This window comes from Gymnoscopelus microlampas, assembly GCF_963454915.1.
Source record: "Gymnoscopelus microlampas genome assembly, chromosome: 10".
Lineage (NCBI taxonomy): Eukaryota > Metazoa > Chordata > Actinopteri > Myctophiformes > Myctophidae > Gymnoscopelus > Gymnoscopelus microlampas.
Window position 1 is genome coordinate 42,376,472 of NC_139947.1, and position 19,453 is coordinate 42,395,924.

The window sequence follows — 19,453 nt, forward strand, 5'->3', positions numbered from 1 at the left end:
TGTGTTCACACCCTGTCCTCATATAACGTGAAATCCTGAGTATTAATTTAACTCTGATATTGTACAAATGGAACCAAACCAGTTTTGTTCCATTTGTACACTCTCTGAGTTACAAATTAATAGATTGACACTTTTACTTTTACTTTTACATGCCAGAATCAATGACAAAAATGTATTTTTTGAGGTCCTTCATCACGCCCTTAAAGAACACTTTCAAACCCTGTCATCTTGTTGACGTGTGAATTCCTTAACAGATTTGGAAATAGGTTGTCAGTTGTCAACACTATGTTTTTGACACAGACACAATAAATAGTGGTAAATAATTGAAAATTCAATCTATTATAAAAAGGTTTCTTCTTACTTCAGTGTGAGACACCATCACCACTCACACAAATTCCTCATAATGCACAAACATATCTGGCTGCAAAAGTTATGATTTGGATTAAATCCTATCACTCAATTTTTAACACACAAAACGTTTCAGAATAAAATAATTCGAAAATGCTGAAATGCATTTCTGAACAGAGCTGGAAATGTACAACCCTAACCATAAGTTAAGGGCCAGGGGCCGGGCAGGTGTAATAAGAACTGTGATCTGAAAGCATGTGGTCCTGTGATGGGCTGGAGGTTCTGATGGGAGATAGAGGCCTGACCACGTTCCAGTCTGGTCCGTCTGATGGAAGGTCTTATCATGGGGCCGAGCCCACAGCCCCCTTATCTCACCTGGCCGTTATCAGCCTCTGCGCTGGATTATCCCTGAAGGGCGAATCCGCACGCCTTCAATCATTTACTCTATCACAAGCACCCATCTTTGCTATAGCCTCCCTGTCAGCCACATAATGTGAAGAGAGAGAGAGAGAGAGAAAGAGAGAGAGAGAGAGAGAGAGAGAGAGAGAGAGAGAGAGAGAAAGAGAGAGAGAGAGACAGAGACAGAGACAGTGAGAGAGAGAAAGATGGAGGGGAGGAAGAGGGAGAGAGGTTATTTCATGCTCTGCGGTGAAATTCTGTCACAGGAATAACTGCAGAATCCCTGACTGATCTGAGACGTTCTTTTGGGAAGAGGGTGTGTGTGTGTGTGTGTGTGTGTGTGTGTGTGTGTGTGTGTGTGTGTGTTCGCAGAGATGAGGTGGTTTAAGGTAGAGAGGGGTTGTCGACTGGCAGGTGGATGGCCGGTATTCTATACCCCTATTTCTCTCTTAACCCATTCAATCCGGGAACGCATCTGTGTCATTTTAGATTTTAGCTATAACCATCATTTTATACTTTGGCTATTCAAAAATATCTGATCTACAAGTTCATAGTGCAGCACCAAGTTCTTGTAGATTATAGATCTGATATTTTTGAAAAATCTTGATTTTATTTTTGCAAATCTTTGAATATATATTTTTTAAAGCTAGTATTTGTAACTCAAATCTTTGCTTCTGGAGGTCCCTGGAACAAAATATTTTTTAATAGCCAAAGAAATCTAAAATGACACTGCTTTCCCGGTCTTAATGGGTTAACAAGCTACAGATGCATCTGCAATGAAGACTTCCAAGAGTCTTTTCACTCCAGGCCCCTACCACCACCATCACCACCACATTCAAGTGTCTCTCCAGTACGGCGATTATGTGAAGGACTGTGTGGCAGACAACCACCCCCCCCCCCCCCCCCCCCCCCCCCCCCTCCGCCCACAACAACAGCTAATGGTGCAACTGAGATTAGTTGGGGGGGGGGGGGGGTGCGGGGCGTTGAGGTGGATGGCTGGTGAGAGGCCGCTACATCACAGAGCCGCAGGCCGGCAACATCATTAGCGAGTGAGGAGCTCTGTGACCCAGCACCGCCACCAGCAGACCCACCCCCAGACTAACAGCCAGTCTATTGCTCCTACAGATCAAATAAAACAGAAGAATTACAGTAGAACCTTTGAGGGGGTTTCTGAGCCCAGCACTTGGCTTTTTCACTGCACTTGTGGCTCGTCGGTCTTTGTTCGCGGGGTTCTGATGCAGAAATCCTTCCTCTGGGGTGCGCTGTAAATGCCAGCCAACTAGCTCTGTGTTGTTTTGGCTTACGAAAGGGCGGTGGAAAGTTTTCTTGGCTGTGTTGTCTTTTTTTTTGTGAAACATGCATTTTTTTGTGAAGTGTGCGTGCTAATGGATAATCACAGCGTAATGGCAAAAAATGTAATTGTGCAGTGAAAGTGTTTGTGCTTTCGTCTAGCCACATGAAAGGGAATTTAAACTCCTCCGCTTAGCTGGGAATGGGTTTACACTCCAGCAATAGCCGGTGACGATGGAGGTCCATTACACATAGATGAAAACTTGGCTATAATGCTGCTACTCCTCTCTCTAGAAGGAATCATATAGGTGCCTCAATATAGTTGAAATGAGTGTGAACATTTATGGAGCCAAGAGCTCTACATGGACCACACTAAATGGACCATACAGCCACCATAGAGCCACATGAGATGGAAGCATCTGCATCTTTCATACATCAATCTCTCTCCTCATCTGCCTTCTCTCTGCCAGACTGAATTTCCTTTGAAGGAGTGAAAAGTACACGAGAAGACAGTGAGAGTGTTCCTGCCTGGTGTTCTTCATATCTCTCTGTCTCTCTCTCTGTCTCTGTCTCTCTCTGTCTCTGTCTCTGTCTCTGTCTCTGTCTCTCTCTCTCTCTCTCTCTCTCTCTCTCTCTCTCTCTCTCTCTCTCTCTCTCTGTCTCTGTCAAGGGGCTTTATTGGCATGATAAAACATACATTTACATTGCCAAAGCAAAAGTGGAACAAAACAATGTAATGTACAATTAAATGTGTAAACAGAGCTGTGTTGCATTGCTATCTTACAAACCATAAGTATTGTGCATTTGCTGTCAGAAATAGTTATGTATCCATATAGGAAAGTTTGGCTTGGGATAAACTTTTGAAACAAATGACGGCAGAATTTCAATGTTTTGCATTCACATTATACAATTTGGTTTTGAAAGCGGTGTCACAGAGGACTGTGAAAACCTTCGATTCAATGTGGAAACATGACAGTCCCCCCAAAATAATGATGTTATGTTATGTGTCTCTTCCCTTCAGGTATCGGACCGCTGTGTGGTGGCATTGGTCCCCAAACAGACCTCGTCATACAACATCCCCCCCTCAGCAAGCATATCACGCACCTCCATCAGCCGATACGGTGAGTTATTAAAGGCTGCACGCCACGGCCATTTCTTCCTGACCACGATGTCGCCTCCCCTCAAACACCAGGTGTCATCGTGCCTATTAGCATTTTTTCCTAATGCAGCGATTGTCGAGTTAATAGCGGGCTGCAATCGGCACCTAATTCCATCCGACGTTGAGTGTATCCCTGTTGTTGTAACGTTAACATTTTGTCATGGGCCAGGTGCCATGCAACCACATTAGGATGATCAGAGTGAGTGTGTGTGTGTGTGTGTGTGTGTGTGTGTGTGTGTGTGTGTGTGTGTGTGTGTGTGTGTGTGTGTGTGTGTGTGTGTGTGTGTGTGTGTGTGTGTGTGTGTGTGTGTGTGTGTGTGTGTGTGTGTGTGTGTGTGTGTGTGTGTGTCATTTCCAAACAAAGCCAAATCCCCTCTCCCTAAAGTGATGGCTGCTTCTTTTTGCAGCCACTTTTTTTTTGCTGCAGAGGCTTTGTTTGCAGCCTCCCTCTCTCCCTCTCTCTTACTCACACACACACACACACACACACACACACACACACACACACACACACACACACACACACACACACACACACACACACACTCTCTCTCTCACAGCCCCCCACTCACCCCCGACTGCATGTGATGCAGTTTACTTTGCAGATCAGGCCTGGGCTCTGCTTGGGAGGTAGTGGAATGGAAGGGAGGGCATTGGGAAGGAGGATGAGGGGAGGGGTGGATGTAGCCGATTGGAGGTAATGTTGATGGGGCTGTGTTCCTGTTTGTTTTTTCTTTGAAACCATTATAATGGAGATGGCAGACTGTGCCTTGGGCCAGGACGCAGTGGACTGACATATGTGCACACACACATAAGAACATACACACATGCACGCACACACACACACGCACACACACACACACATTAGCTCCCTCGGTTGGTGGCATCACGCTTTGTGCCACAGGGCGCCCCATCTGGTCGTACGCCAGACACACACGGCAGGGCCACGGGCAACTTGTGATTGCTAATTATTCGCTGTGACCGATACTTTGCACAAAATGGAGAAAGGGAGTGTGAGCATGGGTAATTATCAGGACAGGAGGTAGAAGGATAAAACTCTGCCTTGTTGCTACCTAGAAACATGAGCTAATGCCAACGCCTCCCACCCATTGCTACTCTCATGATGGAACCAGTGCATCCATTGCAGGAGAGAAGGATGGAATGACAGAAATAAAGAACGGAACAGCCATGAAGAAGTATTTTTATGTGGGAGAAGAAGAGAAGACTCCCTCTAACTGCACACATTATGAAGCTGCCACGTTAATTCTCCCCACTAATGCATTTACTCTCACACCTACAGAGTATTTACATGCTCACGAACCCAAGTTACTCTTTGTTACTGGGGGGGGGGGGGGTGGCGGCGGGCAGCTCTGCAGTCTGCTTTATTACAAAGAGCAGAGTGCTGAATATTTTACCAAAGTCATGAATTCACAATGAGCCATAGAAGGGACAGTCTAGCTCTCTTCTTTTTTTGTTTTTAGTTTAGCATTCTTTCGCATTGGGAGAGCTTGCACGGCCAGTGCAGTTGTGTGTTTGTGCAGTTGTGTGTGGCACAAGGAAGCAGACGCTGGGCTGGCACGAGCCGGGGTCCCTTCATCAATCACGGGCCAGCACAGCGAGCAACAGCTGCACCTCGACAACCCGCTGATTGATTCATATCAATTTAACGTTCAGCACTTAGCATCTTGCCGCAATTTACACCGCCACAGCCCTCAAGCACCAAGATTCACCAGCAAACACCCCACCTCACCCACCCACCCACTCACACACACACACACGCACTCACGCACATGCACGTGCACGCAGGCGCGCATGCACGCACACACACACAAACACACACACACACACACACACACACACACACACACACACACACACACACTCACACTCACACACATGCACGCTCACACAGGCACGCATACACGCGCACACACACACTGCCTGGCCATGTCTTGGAGTGAAGGATTGCTGGGGAGAGTGAGGGAAGGAGGTGCGTGTGTGCTGGTGGGGTGCGGGGTATAGGGAGAAATGAGGGGCCGCAGAGCAGCAGGATGCCGGTGACTGGATTAAACTGGGATTTGAGACCTCAATCTGCCATGCTGTCACGTGCACGTACACACTCACATGCACGCACGCACGCCTACAGCCTACAGGTCTGTTTCCCAGGTGCCCCCCCCCCCCCCCTTACCGTAATGGTAAAGTGGAATGGGCTTTATTGCTCGTCTGCGCCATGGCCTTTTGAAGCCAAGAGTCAGATCCTCAGCGACTACCAGAAAGCCCCCCCCCTCCCCGCCCAGAGAGAGCCCTCCACCACAAGGAGACACCTGCTAGTTAGAGAGAGAGACCAGCGCATCATCCATCCGTGTCAAAAGGAGGAAGGGAAAAATGAGAGAAGAGGGGGATGAGAGGACAGAAGGAGGACTGGAGGAGGGGGGGTGAGGTGTATGGAGGTGTAAGGATGGCTGCAGTGCTTAACATATTACACATCTTTTGATGCATTGATTAAAGAGTGTGACTGAGGCAATTTGGACGTGGTGCCGGGACAATGAGGGCACGGGAAGCCAATTATGGAATGCTTTTTAAGAGGGTCCAGGCAAAGCCACGTCTCATTCAGTGCAGATGAGGATTGGTGGCAGAAAGAAAGAGAGAAAGAAATAGTCAAATCAAATGAAAGAGTGAACGAGAGGAGAATAGGGGTCTCTTTTTTTTTGCACATCTAGCTCTCTCTGATGAGATATCAAGAGAGGCCACTCTTTTCATCCATCATGGGCACTGGCCAGGACTTGTAGAGCTAACATGCATCGGATATGAGGGAAACACTGCTGCCCCCCGCCCTTCATTACTGTGCAATAATAAGAAATTATCCAGCACTGCAATTTCCTTTGCAAACACAGCTCAGAGGTACATGAACCGTTATTACAACAAGCGGCAAAGGAGAAGTGCAAATGAGAGAGAGAGAACCAAAGGGAGAATGAGAAAGAGAGAGAGAGAGAGAGAGAGAGAGAGTGTTTGACTGCACACATACTCACATACATACATACATACATACATACATACATATATACTATGTGCTTCTGTATGTGTGAACCCATGTTACTGCATGATGCAGTGCCTGGGGGGTGGGCTTAGGTAACCGCTGTAGTTTAAGCTCTTCCTCCCTCTCCCTCCCATGGACAGACTCATCGTTCCGCTACACAGGCAGTCCTGACAGCCTGCGCTCACGGGCCCCCATGATCACACCAGACCTGGAGAGCGGGGTCAAGGTGTGGCACCTGGTGAAGAACCACGAACATGGGGACCAGAAAGAGGGAGACCGCGGAAGTAAGATGGTCTCCGAGATCTACCTGACCAGGCTGCTAGCTACAAAGGTACCGAAATGCTACACCGTACCATACCCTCAGAGTCAAAGCTCTTGGGTAACTTTTTTAGTAGAGTGTACTGTATAGACCAGTGGTTCTCAAGGTGGGGTCCGGGGACCCCCAGGGGTCCTTGAAGGGGTTCCAGGTGGTCCCCAGCCAAATCATTGATAGTTAGGAACCAAAAAGACGCTTATGTACAAAGGGTGTACAAATGGAACCAAAGGATTCTTAACAGGTCCATTTGTACTCTCTCAGAGGTGAATTAACACAGATGATACTAGTGTAGATTTGAGTCCCAGAGATCAAAATGGTATCAAATGGGGGTCCATAGCCTAATGCATATCAAACTAGGGGTCCTTGACATGAAAAAAGTTTGAGAACCACTGGTATAGACATCATCTTATCTACTGACAGATAAAACATACATTTTGGCCTGGTTTTTACTGAAAGCTCTCCTCTTTTGTACTCTCTCAGGGTACGCTGCAGAAGTTCGTTGATGACCTTTTCGAAACGCTCTTCAGCACAGTCCACCGGGGGAGCGCTCTGCCCCTCGCCATCAAATACATGTTTGACTTCCTGGATGAGCAGGCGGACAAACATGGCATCCATGACACGGATGTACGCCACACATGGAAGAGCAACTGGTGAGAGCAGATACTGTATACAATATGTTGGCATTGTAAGACTTCGTGTTCGACTTAGACCTAAGGTTCGTGTTTTTTTGTGAGACACATGATAAATCCATATCCTTCTTACGTCTTTGTACAGCATAGCTGCTTATCTCCCTCACCAAGGGTGTGTGCTGACCAAGTGTCCTGTTTCTCTGCATCTGTTTCTGTCTGTCCCTCCACTCCTCTCTCCAGCCTTCCATTGCGTTTTTGGGTTAATGTGATCAAGAACCCGCAGTTTGTGTTCGACATCCATAAGAGTAGCATCACGGACGCATGTCTGTCCGTGGTAGCCCAGACTTTCATGGACTCTTGCTCCACCTCAGAACACCGCCTGGGCAAAGACTCCCCATCCAATAAGCTGCTCTACGCCAAGGACATCCCCAACTACAAGAGCTGGGTGGAGAGGTAAGAGACAACTCTATTATTATTGTAAAGGAATGTATTATCATCATCATCACCATCATCATCATCCCTGCCAATCTACTTCCTCCACTAACCAAAGTGTCTTAAAAGCTTTCCTTGTCCCCAGATATCCATTATCCTCTTTATAACTGTTGTAAAAGTTGATGTCTGCATAGTAAAATTATTATCTATGCTATTACCTGGTGCAGTAGACAGGAAACAGTAAGAGCATAGATGCAAGCCTTTACTTCAAGTGATAAAAGCACGGTACTGCTGTATCCTGACACTCACACACGGTTAAAGACACAACATGTGTGTGTGTGTGTGGATGGGAGGTCACTGAGCCTTTAACTTTCTCCTCTCGTTCCTATAACGTTAGAATTTTTCGAGACCTGGACCTTTTTAAGTGTGGCGTCCTTGTGTCCTTGTGCGTGTCGTCTCCCAGGTACTACGCTGACATCAACCGCCTGCCGGCCATTAGCGACCAGGACATGAACGCCTACTTAGCAGAACAGGCTCGACTCCACTCAACGGAGTTCAACATGCTGAGCGCCCTCAACGAGATCTACTCCTACGTCAGCAAGTACAGCGAGGAGGTGGGTGGCGCTGCGGTCGCACGTGGGACAAAAATGTCAGCGCGGAGAGGCTTCAGAAAGCCCAGAGGTCTAGTTAGAGCCGGGGCCTGATGGGGCTCCATGTCTGATGTGGAGAGTACAGACGAAAGCTCTCAGCAGGCCACTCTTATCTGTTCCCCTGAGCTGTGTTACAGAGCACAGTATGTTATATAGGGCTCTCATGGTAGAAAACGCACATACGCACGCACGCAAGCACACACACACAAACACACGTTGTCAGATCACCGTAAGCATAAAAAGGGAGCAGAGAAAGAGAGGGTGAGCAGTTATGGAGACATTCTACCGCGCATGTCTACTCCTCCACTGGGAAACATTACACTGACCTTTATGTTGCCTACTCCCTCAATGTCTCTCCCTCTTTCTCGCTTTCTTTCGACCCATGTCTTGCTCTCTCCCTCCCAGTGTGACCCTGTCAGCCTTTCTTGAACTGTGACACTCTCTCCCCTTTAAGCACTTATTTTGTACTTTAAAAATAGTGGTGCTATTTAAAATTATAGATTTAAAAATGTATGCGGGTGGGGGTTATGAAAAAACAAGAAGGATTTTGAACATTGACACCGATAACGACATGCCCGACCGTCTGCCTACATCATAGGCGGCGGGTGAGCCCGACATTTGGGAAGGCTGATACGGGACACATGCATGTGTCCCCCTCCCGCGCGTGCCATTTTTTTCGGGTTTACCGGATAAAGTTACTTTTTGGTTACTTTATTTCGGTTTTAGGGTTAGGGTTAGATATTGACCAGGGGGCTGCAGCGACAGCACACACAATATATAGTAGCCTAAATAATGCTGCGCACATTTATTATATATAATTTGCTCAATTTAAAAAAAAATCCAGGATAACATTTGGGAAGGCTTAGCCTACCCTAGCCTTCATTACCCGCCGCCTATGGCCTACATGGTAAAATGTAGGCAGTAAAATCCTCTAATTCCCTAGCTCTCTCTTGCATTAAACGCAGGCAGACACGACAAAAGCACTCCACACACACACACACACACACACACACACACACACACACACACACACCACACCCACACCCACACACACACACACACACATCCTCTGCCTCTCTCTCTCTCCCAGCCTAAAGTACTTAAACGTCGTTGACACTTGTTTGTTCCTGCTCAGCCTTTCTCACAAGGCTATGAGGCGGGCTAACCGGCCAGCATAGTACTTAAATGGATTTTGGGAGATGGCACCTGCATACACTGCTGCGGATTAATAATAGATTGCCATTGGGTCCTGACGATGAGAAGGAGAGGAAGGAGGAGGTGGGGCGGAGTTCAACTCCGCTTTGCTGCCAGGCTCTAAGAGCACTTAAGTAGATGAGAGGAAGACGGTGGGCAGATTGCAGACTATCTGCCAAACTAGCCCCCTTGCTGCGCTGGACCAAAAACATGTGAAAATGCATGACGCTGGATGTGAAGGGAGGCAGAGGCACTGCAACCCAGAAGTCTTCTAGGCTATCTCCGTATTTCATTTTATTTTCATAAATTAATGAAAAGGGAGTGACAGTGTCACGTAAAAGTTGCCAAAAATGCCAATCTACAAGCTCAGAGCTTGTAGATCTGCTATATTCGCTTTGAAGACATTTGAAAAGGTTTTGAAAATTGAGCCCCAAATAAGTTTTAAGTGCTCAAATCTCTCTGTAGGCTTTATTGGAGCTAGAGAGAAGCACATGAACCATCTATAGTTGGTACCAGGTTACCAACTATCATGTACTGTTACATGACTGTTGGTAACCTACAGTACTTTCTTGACTGACCGAATTCTAACACTACAGGCTGCATATTTGACATAAAAGAATGACATTCAGGTGATCAAATAGAATGTCATCACATTTGTGAACATACAGCGCAACACATACATGCAGGAATGAGTGTTGAGTCTGAGCACAGAGAGATCCACATGAGTGCAAACTTTATTGATCTCTCTGGGAATTCTTTTTTTTATGTGTGTGTGTGTGTGTGTGTGTGTGTTTGATGTTCACATGACAAAAGCAACCGCTGTGTGTGTCACTGTCACCCTGACTTAGAGTAGGGCTGACATGGCAGACGAGAGTGCAGAGAGGAGAGACCCTGTCTCAATCCCCTTTGAAACAGACTTGACAAATGCCACATTTACAGAAAGGGATGCACAAGATGAAACGGGAAAGGCTATTAACCCATTCAATCCGGGAACGCATCTGTGTAACCACTCTAACCATTATTTTATACTTTGGCTATTCAAAAATAGCAGATGTACAAGCTCATAGCGCGGCACTGAGTGCCGCGCTATGAGCTTGTAGATCTGCTATTTTTGAATACATGTATTTTTAAAGCGAACATTTGTAACTCGAATCTTTGCTTCTGGGGGTCCCTGGAACTAAATATTTTGATATGGGGGTGGGCGGCCAAATTCATATAACTTTGGGGGTCCTTGACATGAAAAAGTTTGAGAACCACTGATATAGAAACGTACGTTTTTCAGAAACCTGTTAGGATTTAGAAGACATTTGTAGATGCGTTCCCGGATTCAATGGATTAAGTGCTCCTCGATTTTGTACCACTCTCTTTGACAAAGGCAGCTATATGTATTGCCTTTCCCTTATATACAGTATATGTCTTGTGTAGGGAATAAAAAAACGAATTATAGTACCTTAAAGTATAGTACCTTAACAGTATGGAAACAAATAGTGTAATTATTGTATTGATCTAATAAAGGTTATTACAGTATTATTGTCTTATAATGAAGATCATCATTGCTGCATCAAGTCTGATGTTTGTCTGAGGTTTATGATAGACCTGTCCTGCTCGTCTCCCCCCCCCCCCCCCCCCCAGATCACAGCAGCCTTGGAGCAGGACGAACAGGCACAGAAGCAGAAGCTGGCCTACAAGGTGGAGCAGCTCATCTCAGCCATGTCCCTGGAGAGCTGAAAGAGAGTATAGAGTGGATCTCAGGCTCCACAGGACCACCCAAAAGGGTCCCCACATGACCATACCTCTCACCATGGGAGCTGCAGAACCATGGACCGGGACCTGGGACCTCGATATCCACAGACAGACGGACGGACAGACAGACCGACTGACGCACAATCAACTGCTTTTCGATCCTCCTTCCTCCTGCAATGATAACATCAGCCCTGAGGGACCCCTGCTATGGGCCCAGACCCTGCTATGGGCCCAGACCCTGGACCAGAAGCCCCACTGGAGCTTAGAGCTGGTGTTGTCATAAGGAAGTGAGCTCAGCCCTGCATACGCAGGAAACAACATGGCTTTTAAGTCATTTTTCTTTTGTTTGTTTTCTCCTCTCAAAGGAGGATACGTTCTTTCAGCTTGCCTGGACAGTGTGCAGTGTGTATGCAACGCGGGTGCGTGTGCGTGTGTGTGTGTGTGTGTGTGTGTGTGTGTGTGTGTGTGTGTGTGTGTGTGTGTGTGTGTGTGTGTGTGTGTGTGTGTGTGTGTGTGTGTGTGTGTGTGTGTGTGTGGATTTAGAAGACATTCTGGGAGGCTTGTGTGTGCAAGCAAATGGGAGGTGGGGAAAATAAATCATTTATTCTCCACTCCGTCTGTGACTCGCATCTGAAAGTGGAATGGACTCAAAAGAAAGAGACAAAAGCATCTCGAGTTTGCGTTCAGATTTTTATTTTTGTACGACGTACGTTGAAATCCTATCAGTTGTAGTTTAAAACATCCACAGCCCCCTGAGCTTTGATATTTAAAGACATTGGACATGTCGGAGTGAGGGGTGGGTTGGGGGTGAAGGCGGGTGGTTGGAGGGGGGTGATAATACATGGCATGGCTCACGTCTTTTCTTGCTCCCTGTCCTCATCAGATAGGTCCACAGGTTATATAAGACTGCTGCTTCACGTGAAATTGACAAGAACCTTCCGCTTCTTTATCCAGGCAGAAGTGTACAGGAAATCATGAAATTACGTCCTCATCTCGTCAGAGTCAGTGGAACGCCGCTTGCTCTTGGGAAGTCAAGGGTCAACCAGCATGCTTGTGGGCACCTAAAGACTAAAAGTGTGTCCTGGTAATAATGTATGGTGTAGTTAGGCTTTATGACCTCAAACCAGCATCACACTGGTGTTCAAAACTTTCCTCAGCAGTGTAGGTCGTCTGTGTATGTACCGGTTGATACTTGTCAAACAATGTATGTGAATTTACAAATGCATATGTGTTTTTTGTTGGTCTGTTTCTTTTTTCTTTTTTTGTTTGTTTGTTTTGGTTTTTGCAAACAAATTGGGTTTCAGTTGAACTGAGCTCTATAGATAGTTGAGTAGAATTAGTGAAATGAACATCCCCATTCTTCCGTCCCAGGCCCCACTTCCTTATTGTCCAACTCCTTCCTAAAGATCATTAGAACCCAATACCAAATCCCTCTCTACTGTAAGAGAGTGTGTACAGTCTATAGTCTGCCTCATGGCCATCCCTGGTGTGACTCCGCCACTCGTACGTACAACTACCATATAACCGGAGACTAGACAACAGTCCTGTCTAGCTAGCAGGACTAAGGCCACCGATGGCTTTATGCTGAAACTCTCCATTATATAACCACTGTTTGTATCGCTTTAGGGACTTGATCGAATATGTGTGTATTCTGCATGCATGGTATCACACATCAGAAGTGTTCTAAGGGTCCATCTTTGTTTTCTAAAGTGCCAATGAGTCATGCCAGCTCAAGTTGGCCCGGTTTGAGATGCTAAGCTGATGCGAGTTCCACAGGACCACTCTCACCACCAAGTTCTTCGCACAGACAATAAGGAGCCCGTATAGATCTAGTTTGACAAAGTGCCAAAAGAACCTGTTGTTTTAACTTATTAATTGATGTGTCAGAATCGGTTTATGCTTTATAGAGGGAGCAAACCTCTCATGTTGAAGTGGAGAGTACATTGTGGCAAAAGGTCCCACACATGGAAGGATGAGATGCAAGTTTAAAACTTGCACAAGGTACAAACCGCAAGCAGGCTCTGTAGACAGCAGCTCTGTCTAATTGGTTGTTTTTGAGAGTGACTTTTTCATGACAAGACAAAAGACATTCCAAACACCCGATGAAGACATTGCCCATTAAAGATGGCTTTGTGTAACTAATGTGGTTCAAGGGTTACTAAGTCTCTCGACCAAAACCGAACAGTCACGAGCTTAGAGGTCTATCTATCTATCTAATCTATACCTTCAAATACTTGCAGCTGGATGACCACAAACTGTAGATTTCGCTTGCTGGATTGGTGATTTCATTTTCTGCAGAGATAGATATAGTAGTATACCGTATGTTTGCTTGTTGTTTACATCAAGTACTTGAAAACCGGTCGTAGTAGTATTATTCGAGGCATGCCCAGAGTACTGCAGTCATATGCAGACACAGTGAGATCAAACACCAGTAGGTTCGGCAAAAGGTGCTTCTTTCTCCGTGGCCTTAGACAGTCCACTGCTTCTGATCTTCATAGTCTAATCCGTCTGACCGGTTGGCATCATTTGGCTGACTTCATCACTGCCCTCCCAAATTCCACTACTTCACGGTTCAATCCTGGGTGGGCCCGTATGGGTCCATTTTTACATTTTTACACAGAATTAAATTAAACACTGAGGAGTTTACTGTGGGCACTTTGCCCCTGACCACTACATGAATAGCTGCGCCCTGCATATGATCAAGTCAAAGGAGAGGTGAAGAGAGCACAGGCCAACGAAGCCAGGCAGATGCCGCTGAGGTGTTTGAGAGAAGGGAGCAGCAATGAGATAGGGGGAGAGAGAAGCAAGAGAGAAGCCCTTTAGCTCTAGTTTCCTGCTCTGGCTTTGAAGCATCTCTTTGATCTGAGCCAGTTGTGTGCACAGAATGATCAGGAGATTGGAAGGAAAGAAAGAAAACAGCAAAATAACAGTCGAAGAGAAATGTAGGGCAAGTTCATGATTGACATTCTATTATTGTGTCCACCCAGTGAGGGAAGAAGGGAGGGGCGAGTGTTCTCCTGTGACAAGCACCTAAGCACATCTGTAGGTACAGTACACACAAACAAATGCATATACAGTACACAACCATGAATCTTCTTCCTTTGGACTAAGGTCTTCCCTATTTCAGCGAAGAGAATTGTATCCTCATACCGTACCTCAAATGTTTGTCTGCGAAAGCGCTTAAAAAAACAAGTTTTAATATGGACCTCGATGCCTCTTTTGCATGCGCACGTTTCAGAGTCCATGCTCTAGTTGGACAAGCTCCGTTAATGTTGAGAATTGTGAATCTACCCAGAGGGGCTGAAACGGAATGGTTTTAATTTGACGCAGTCGGATAGTGAATCCGCTATGTCTCCCTCCATGTCTTGTTTTGGGTTGCTGCAAGTGGCCTGATCCGATCCTTTTATTCAGCCTGGTTTTCCACATGTCTAATTAGCCCCCACATAAAGGCTACTGTACATGTACATGTCTTACATCACAGCTGAGTGCACCTTCTTTCTTTTTTTCTGAGAATTTTTATTTTTTTATTCTGTTTTAGAAAGCAGCTCATTTTCATGATGTATACCTTTATTTCAGTCACTGCAACAGAAAGTTGCGTTTTACGTTTACCATTCTGCAGCGCAGAATTTAATTTGAAAAGTTCTGTGTGTGTGTGTGTGTGTGTGTGTGTGTGTGTGTGTGTGTGAGGCTTGTGCTTTAACACCTTTGACAATACGGACAGAACATTACATTGAAGATATTTCGTGCACTTTTTCTGCTCTCAGTGTAACATCTTGCCGTAAAGACAGCCTTGTTGCTTGACCGGGTCATGTCATTTCCTGTATGAAAAAAAACAAAAAAACATGAATTCATCATTTCCTTTTTTGTCTTTGTGTCATCCAATGGAGGTATTATTAAGAACCAGATCAACGTATTACTCTCAAGATATCCCTGCGTATGAAATAATTATTCTTCCATTTTAAACACATTTAGAGAAACCCTTTGTAGACACTGGAGTTCTGTAAAATAGTTACTGATGACAATGATGATGATAATGATAATAATAATGGCTGTCTGTTCTTGTTGTTTTATAAAAGTGTTGTGAAAATTGTAAGAAAGTTAAAGTATTTAAAAAAAGGTTGTTCTTGTTTTTTTTATTTGCTTTGGTTTTGTTATGATAATATATTATTGTGTACCTATTGTAAATATGAAGCACACCTATTTTGCAAGCCAAGGATTCACTTTGTACTGTTGTTATATATAAATAAACTTTGCTGGTTAAAAATTGCATAGAGACAAAATCTGGATTCCTGTCATTCTTGGGGTCGCTGGAAGAAAAGTCCCCCTGTTCTCTTTGATGGTTTGGAAGAGCAAGACACATTTTGCAAAACAAAAACAATATGTGGTATAGTATGGCCTATTTTGATGATACACACTATAATTCCTGTATAATGTATAAAGTTGAGCCGCAAAGCAAAACTATTGTAATGAGACTCTTTGTCTGTTATACTATACTGTACATATACTTGTATGTGCTGTACATACCTGTGTATTGTACTGTATGTACTGTTCAAGTATCCTGGAATGCGCTGCATGGGATGAGGAGAGCGTGGAAATCAGACATGGGAGAAGACCTCAAGAGGCGGCTATTCATAGCTACAGTGGAGTCAGTACAGCTGTATGGGGCTGAGACATGGACCCTCACAGCACGACAGGAAAGGGCCCTGGATGGAGTCTACACAAGAACGCTACGATCCTACGAATGGCACCCCTCTACGGGGACCTACCACGGGTCACAGGCAAAGTCAGAGAGAGAAGGATGAGGCTGGTAGGGGCACTGCGTCAGGCACCCGGAAATAGTGGCAAGCAAACTGACACTGTGGGTTGGCTCCCACAGTGTCAGAACCTTTTAGAGTGTGAAGATACCCTGTATACACCTAGGGGTCCCGACCCCTAGTTTGGAACCACTGTACTAAAGTACCACACAGTTGATGTCGTTCAAATAGATTTTACGTACAAACACAACATAGACTTTACTTACTCTCTGGCGTAGCAAACACAACATGAATAGACTTTTCATGTTGTGGCGTAGCAAACACAACATCACTTGACAGTTGCTTTGCATAGCATACACTTCCTCAGTGGAGCTGGTTCTCAGTGTTGCCAGATTTTGTGAGAGAAATAAGCAACCAGGGGCCTATTTCACGAAAGCAGAATTAGGGGTTAAGCCTGGATTTAACATCTATCCTGGTTTGATTTAGCCAGGATTAGCGATGAATCGGTTTCATGAAAGCTGAATTACCTTGCCAGATTAGTTTAGCCAGAGCACCCTGGATAAGTTTATCCATGACTCGATTTCATGAAAAAAAAATGTACGCAATCCTACTTTATTTGCCATGGAAATTTAGCTGTGAAGTTAGCCTGGTAGGGACCAGGCTAACAGCCAAGCTTACTTAATCCAGTCACGTGCCTTGTTCTTCAAGTTTTTCCACAGTTAATTCAACACATGTGTTTGTATGTGGACTCATTTTAATGACCCTGCATTCAAATAAAATGAAATAAATACAATAAGATATAATCAATTTAATTATATTACTGAAATAGAGTGTGAATGAATCATAATTGTTTCACAATGACTCATGTGATATGTCATTGTCACTCTGTTAACACTAGTTCATATTGTTGTTAGATGTTTGATAATATATTAAAGATTTTTTTTTTTATATTATGAAAAATGTCTGACATTTCCTTTCTTGCTTATTATACATTTTACTTCCTCGTATGATTCCGGGGAGACATCAAATTTATCTTTTGGGTCTTGAGTCAAGAACCAGGCTCCCGGGGAGACATCAAATTTCTTTTTTGGGTCTTGATTCTTGGGACTCAAGGCCCAAAAGAGAAATTTGATGTCTCCCCGGGAGCCTGGGTCTCGACTCAAGACTCTTTGGGTCTTTCTTGAGTCTTGGGACTCAAGACCCAAAAGAGAAATTTTACGTGTCCCCGGGAGCCGGGACCCAAGCCTCAAGACTCTTGAGCTAAAAGGTTTGTGAACCACTGCCATTTAGAACAGTGGTTTTCAACCTTTTTCATGCCAAGGACCCCTAAATTGATATACATTTGGCCGCGGACCCCCATCTGAAAATGTTTTGTGCCAGGGACCCCCAGAAGCCAAAATTTCCACCTTACTGTGGACATGCATCCTTGTTCAGAGATTTATAGTTATATATTATATATATATAATACAACATTCATACTTTAAACTGTGGACATGTTTGCCTGAAAAGGAATCTTTGAAATGTTGCATAGTTTTAGAATTGTACTCCTTTAAAAGTTCAGAGATTTATAATGGAGGCGGATGGAAGGTTTTGGGACCTCAAAAAAACACTTTCACCTAGAAACTCCATTCACAGTTCAAAAATTCCACCTTACTGTGGATATGCATGCTTGAGATTTTTTCTTTGAAATCATTTGTTGTTTTGGAGATATTTAACTTTAAGCGTCCCATGCATTGTTAATGCGGCAATGGACATTTAAAGGCAGGCTTACAACTACATACTTACGCCTAGTAACCTCATTCATACTTTACAATGTTCATCTTACTGTGGACGTGTTTGCCTGAAAAGGAATCTTTGAAATGTTGCATAGTTTTAGAATTGTACTCCTTTAAAAGTTCAGAGATTTATAATGGAGGTGGATGGAAGGTTTTGGGACCTCAAAAAAACGCTTTCACCTAGAAACTCCATTCATAGTTCAAAAATCCACCTTACTGTGGACATGCATGCTTGAGAAACTTTTTTTTTTAAATCATTTGTAGTTTTGGAGATATTTAACTTTAAGCGCCCCATGCATTGTCGATGCGGCAATGGACATTTGAAGGCAGACTTACAACTACATACTTACGCCTAGTAACCTCATTTATGCTTTAAAATGTTCATCTTACCGTGGACATGTTTGCCTGAAAAGGAATCTTTGAAATGTTGCATAGTTTTAGAATTGTACTCCTTTAAAAGTTCAGAGATTTATAATGGAGGCGGATGGAAGGTTTTGGGACCTCAAAAAAACACTTTCACCTAGAAACTCCATTCACAGTTCAAAAATTCCACCTTACTGTGGACATGCATCCTTGAGATGTTTTACTTTGAAATGATTTGTAGTTTTTGAAATATTTAACTTTAAGCGCCCAATACATTGTCAATGGCAATGGATATTTAAAGGGAAAAGGGTACAAACTTTGCCAGGCTAAGTTAACGTGTCACTACCGAAACGGAAAAAAAATGACCAAGTCCAGAGCTCGATGAATGTTAGGGACCCAAAAAAAAGTCACTACCAATCAACTTTAAATTGCCTGAAACGTATAACAGGTTTTTGGGGGAACCATTTTTTTTTTCGTTTCGGTAGTGACACCATTGTGTCACTACCGAAACGGAAAAAAAATTACTAAGTCCAGAGCTCGATGAATGTTAGGGACCAAAAAAAAAGTCACTACCAATCAACTTTAAATTGCCTGAAACGTACTCCTAACAGGTTTTTGGGGGAACATTTTTTTTTCTTCGTTTCGGTAGTGTCACTACCGAAACGGAAAAAAAATGACTAAGTCCAGAGCTCGATGAATGTTAGGGACCAAAAGAAAAGTCACTACCAATCAACTTGAAATTGCCTGAAACGTACTCCTAGTAAACATACTTTACTAACTGAGAAGAATGTAATACTATCAACAATCTACCACACTTTAAGTATATTTTGATGCCGATACTTTTGTACTTTTACTCAAGTACATTTTCATTACCAGACTTGTACTTGTAACAGAGTGTTTCTACAATTGCAGTATTGATATAATTGATTCATTGATATTCATTGTTAAATAAATATTACAATGTATGTCTATTATTATTATTATTATTATTATTGCTGTTATATATTTCGCTAACTTCTTCTCTTTAACTTTTAAATTAGTGAAATGACGTTTGCATTGAAAACAAATGTATCTATTTTTGGTTCGTGCGCATGTGCGTGCTTGTAATAGTGTGTGTGTGTGTGTGTGTGTGTGTGTGTGTGTGTGTGTGTGTGTGTGTGTGTGTGTGTGTGTGTGGGTGTGTGCGTGCGTGCGTGCGTGTGTGTGTGTGTGTGTGTGCGTGTGTGTGTTGATGTGGGGGGGAGGGGGGCGGGGCTTGTGTCGTGTTCGTGTCGTGTTTGTGTGCGCACGTCATAGAGTTGTTTGGGTGCGTGCGCATGTGCGTGCGTGTAACAGCGTGTGTGTGTGTGGGCGGGGGGGGCTGT

The 19,453-nt window shown here is 44.3% G+C and overlaps 1 protein-coding gene and 1 pseudogene across 4 annotated transcripts in view; both read left to right on the forward strand.

Annotated features, from left to right (window-relative positions):
• The window catches only part of plxna2 (plexin A2), a 211,741-nt gene extending 199,768 nt beyond the window's left edge, over positions 1 to 11,973 (forward strand). Inside the window, exons 27-33 of one of the 3 annotated variants that reach the window (XR_014601560.1) lie at positions 3,059 to 3,158; positions 6,374 to 6,564; positions 7,030 to 7,199; positions 7,419 to 7,631; positions 8,074 to 8,224; positions 11,087 to 11,650; positions 11,741 to 11,973. Coding sequence is in view for 1 of the 3 variants with exons in the window: in XM_084068097.1 (XP_083924223.1) it covers positions 3,059 to 3,158; positions 6,374 to 6,564; positions 7,030 to 7,199; positions 7,419 to 7,631; positions 8,074 to 8,224; positions 11,087 to 11,182 (921 nt within the window). In the remaining 2 variants the exon portion in view is untranslated. Of the gene's footprint in view, positions 1 to 3,058; positions 3,159 to 6,373; positions 6,565 to 7,029; positions 7,200 to 7,418; positions 7,632 to 8,073; positions 8,225 to 11,086 lie in introns of all 3 variants that reach the window. The other 2 variants (XR_014601561.1, XM_084068097.1) reach the window with 2 other exon arrangements.
• The window catches only part of LOC311054235, a 67,736-nt pseudogene continuing 59,520 nt past the window's right edge, over positions 11,238 to 19,453 (forward strand). Inside the window, exon 1 of the transcript in view lies at positions 11,238 to 11,473. The product of the transcript in view is annotated as an uncharacterized misc_RNA (transcript). The remainder of the gene's footprint in view (positions 11,474 to 19,453) is intronic.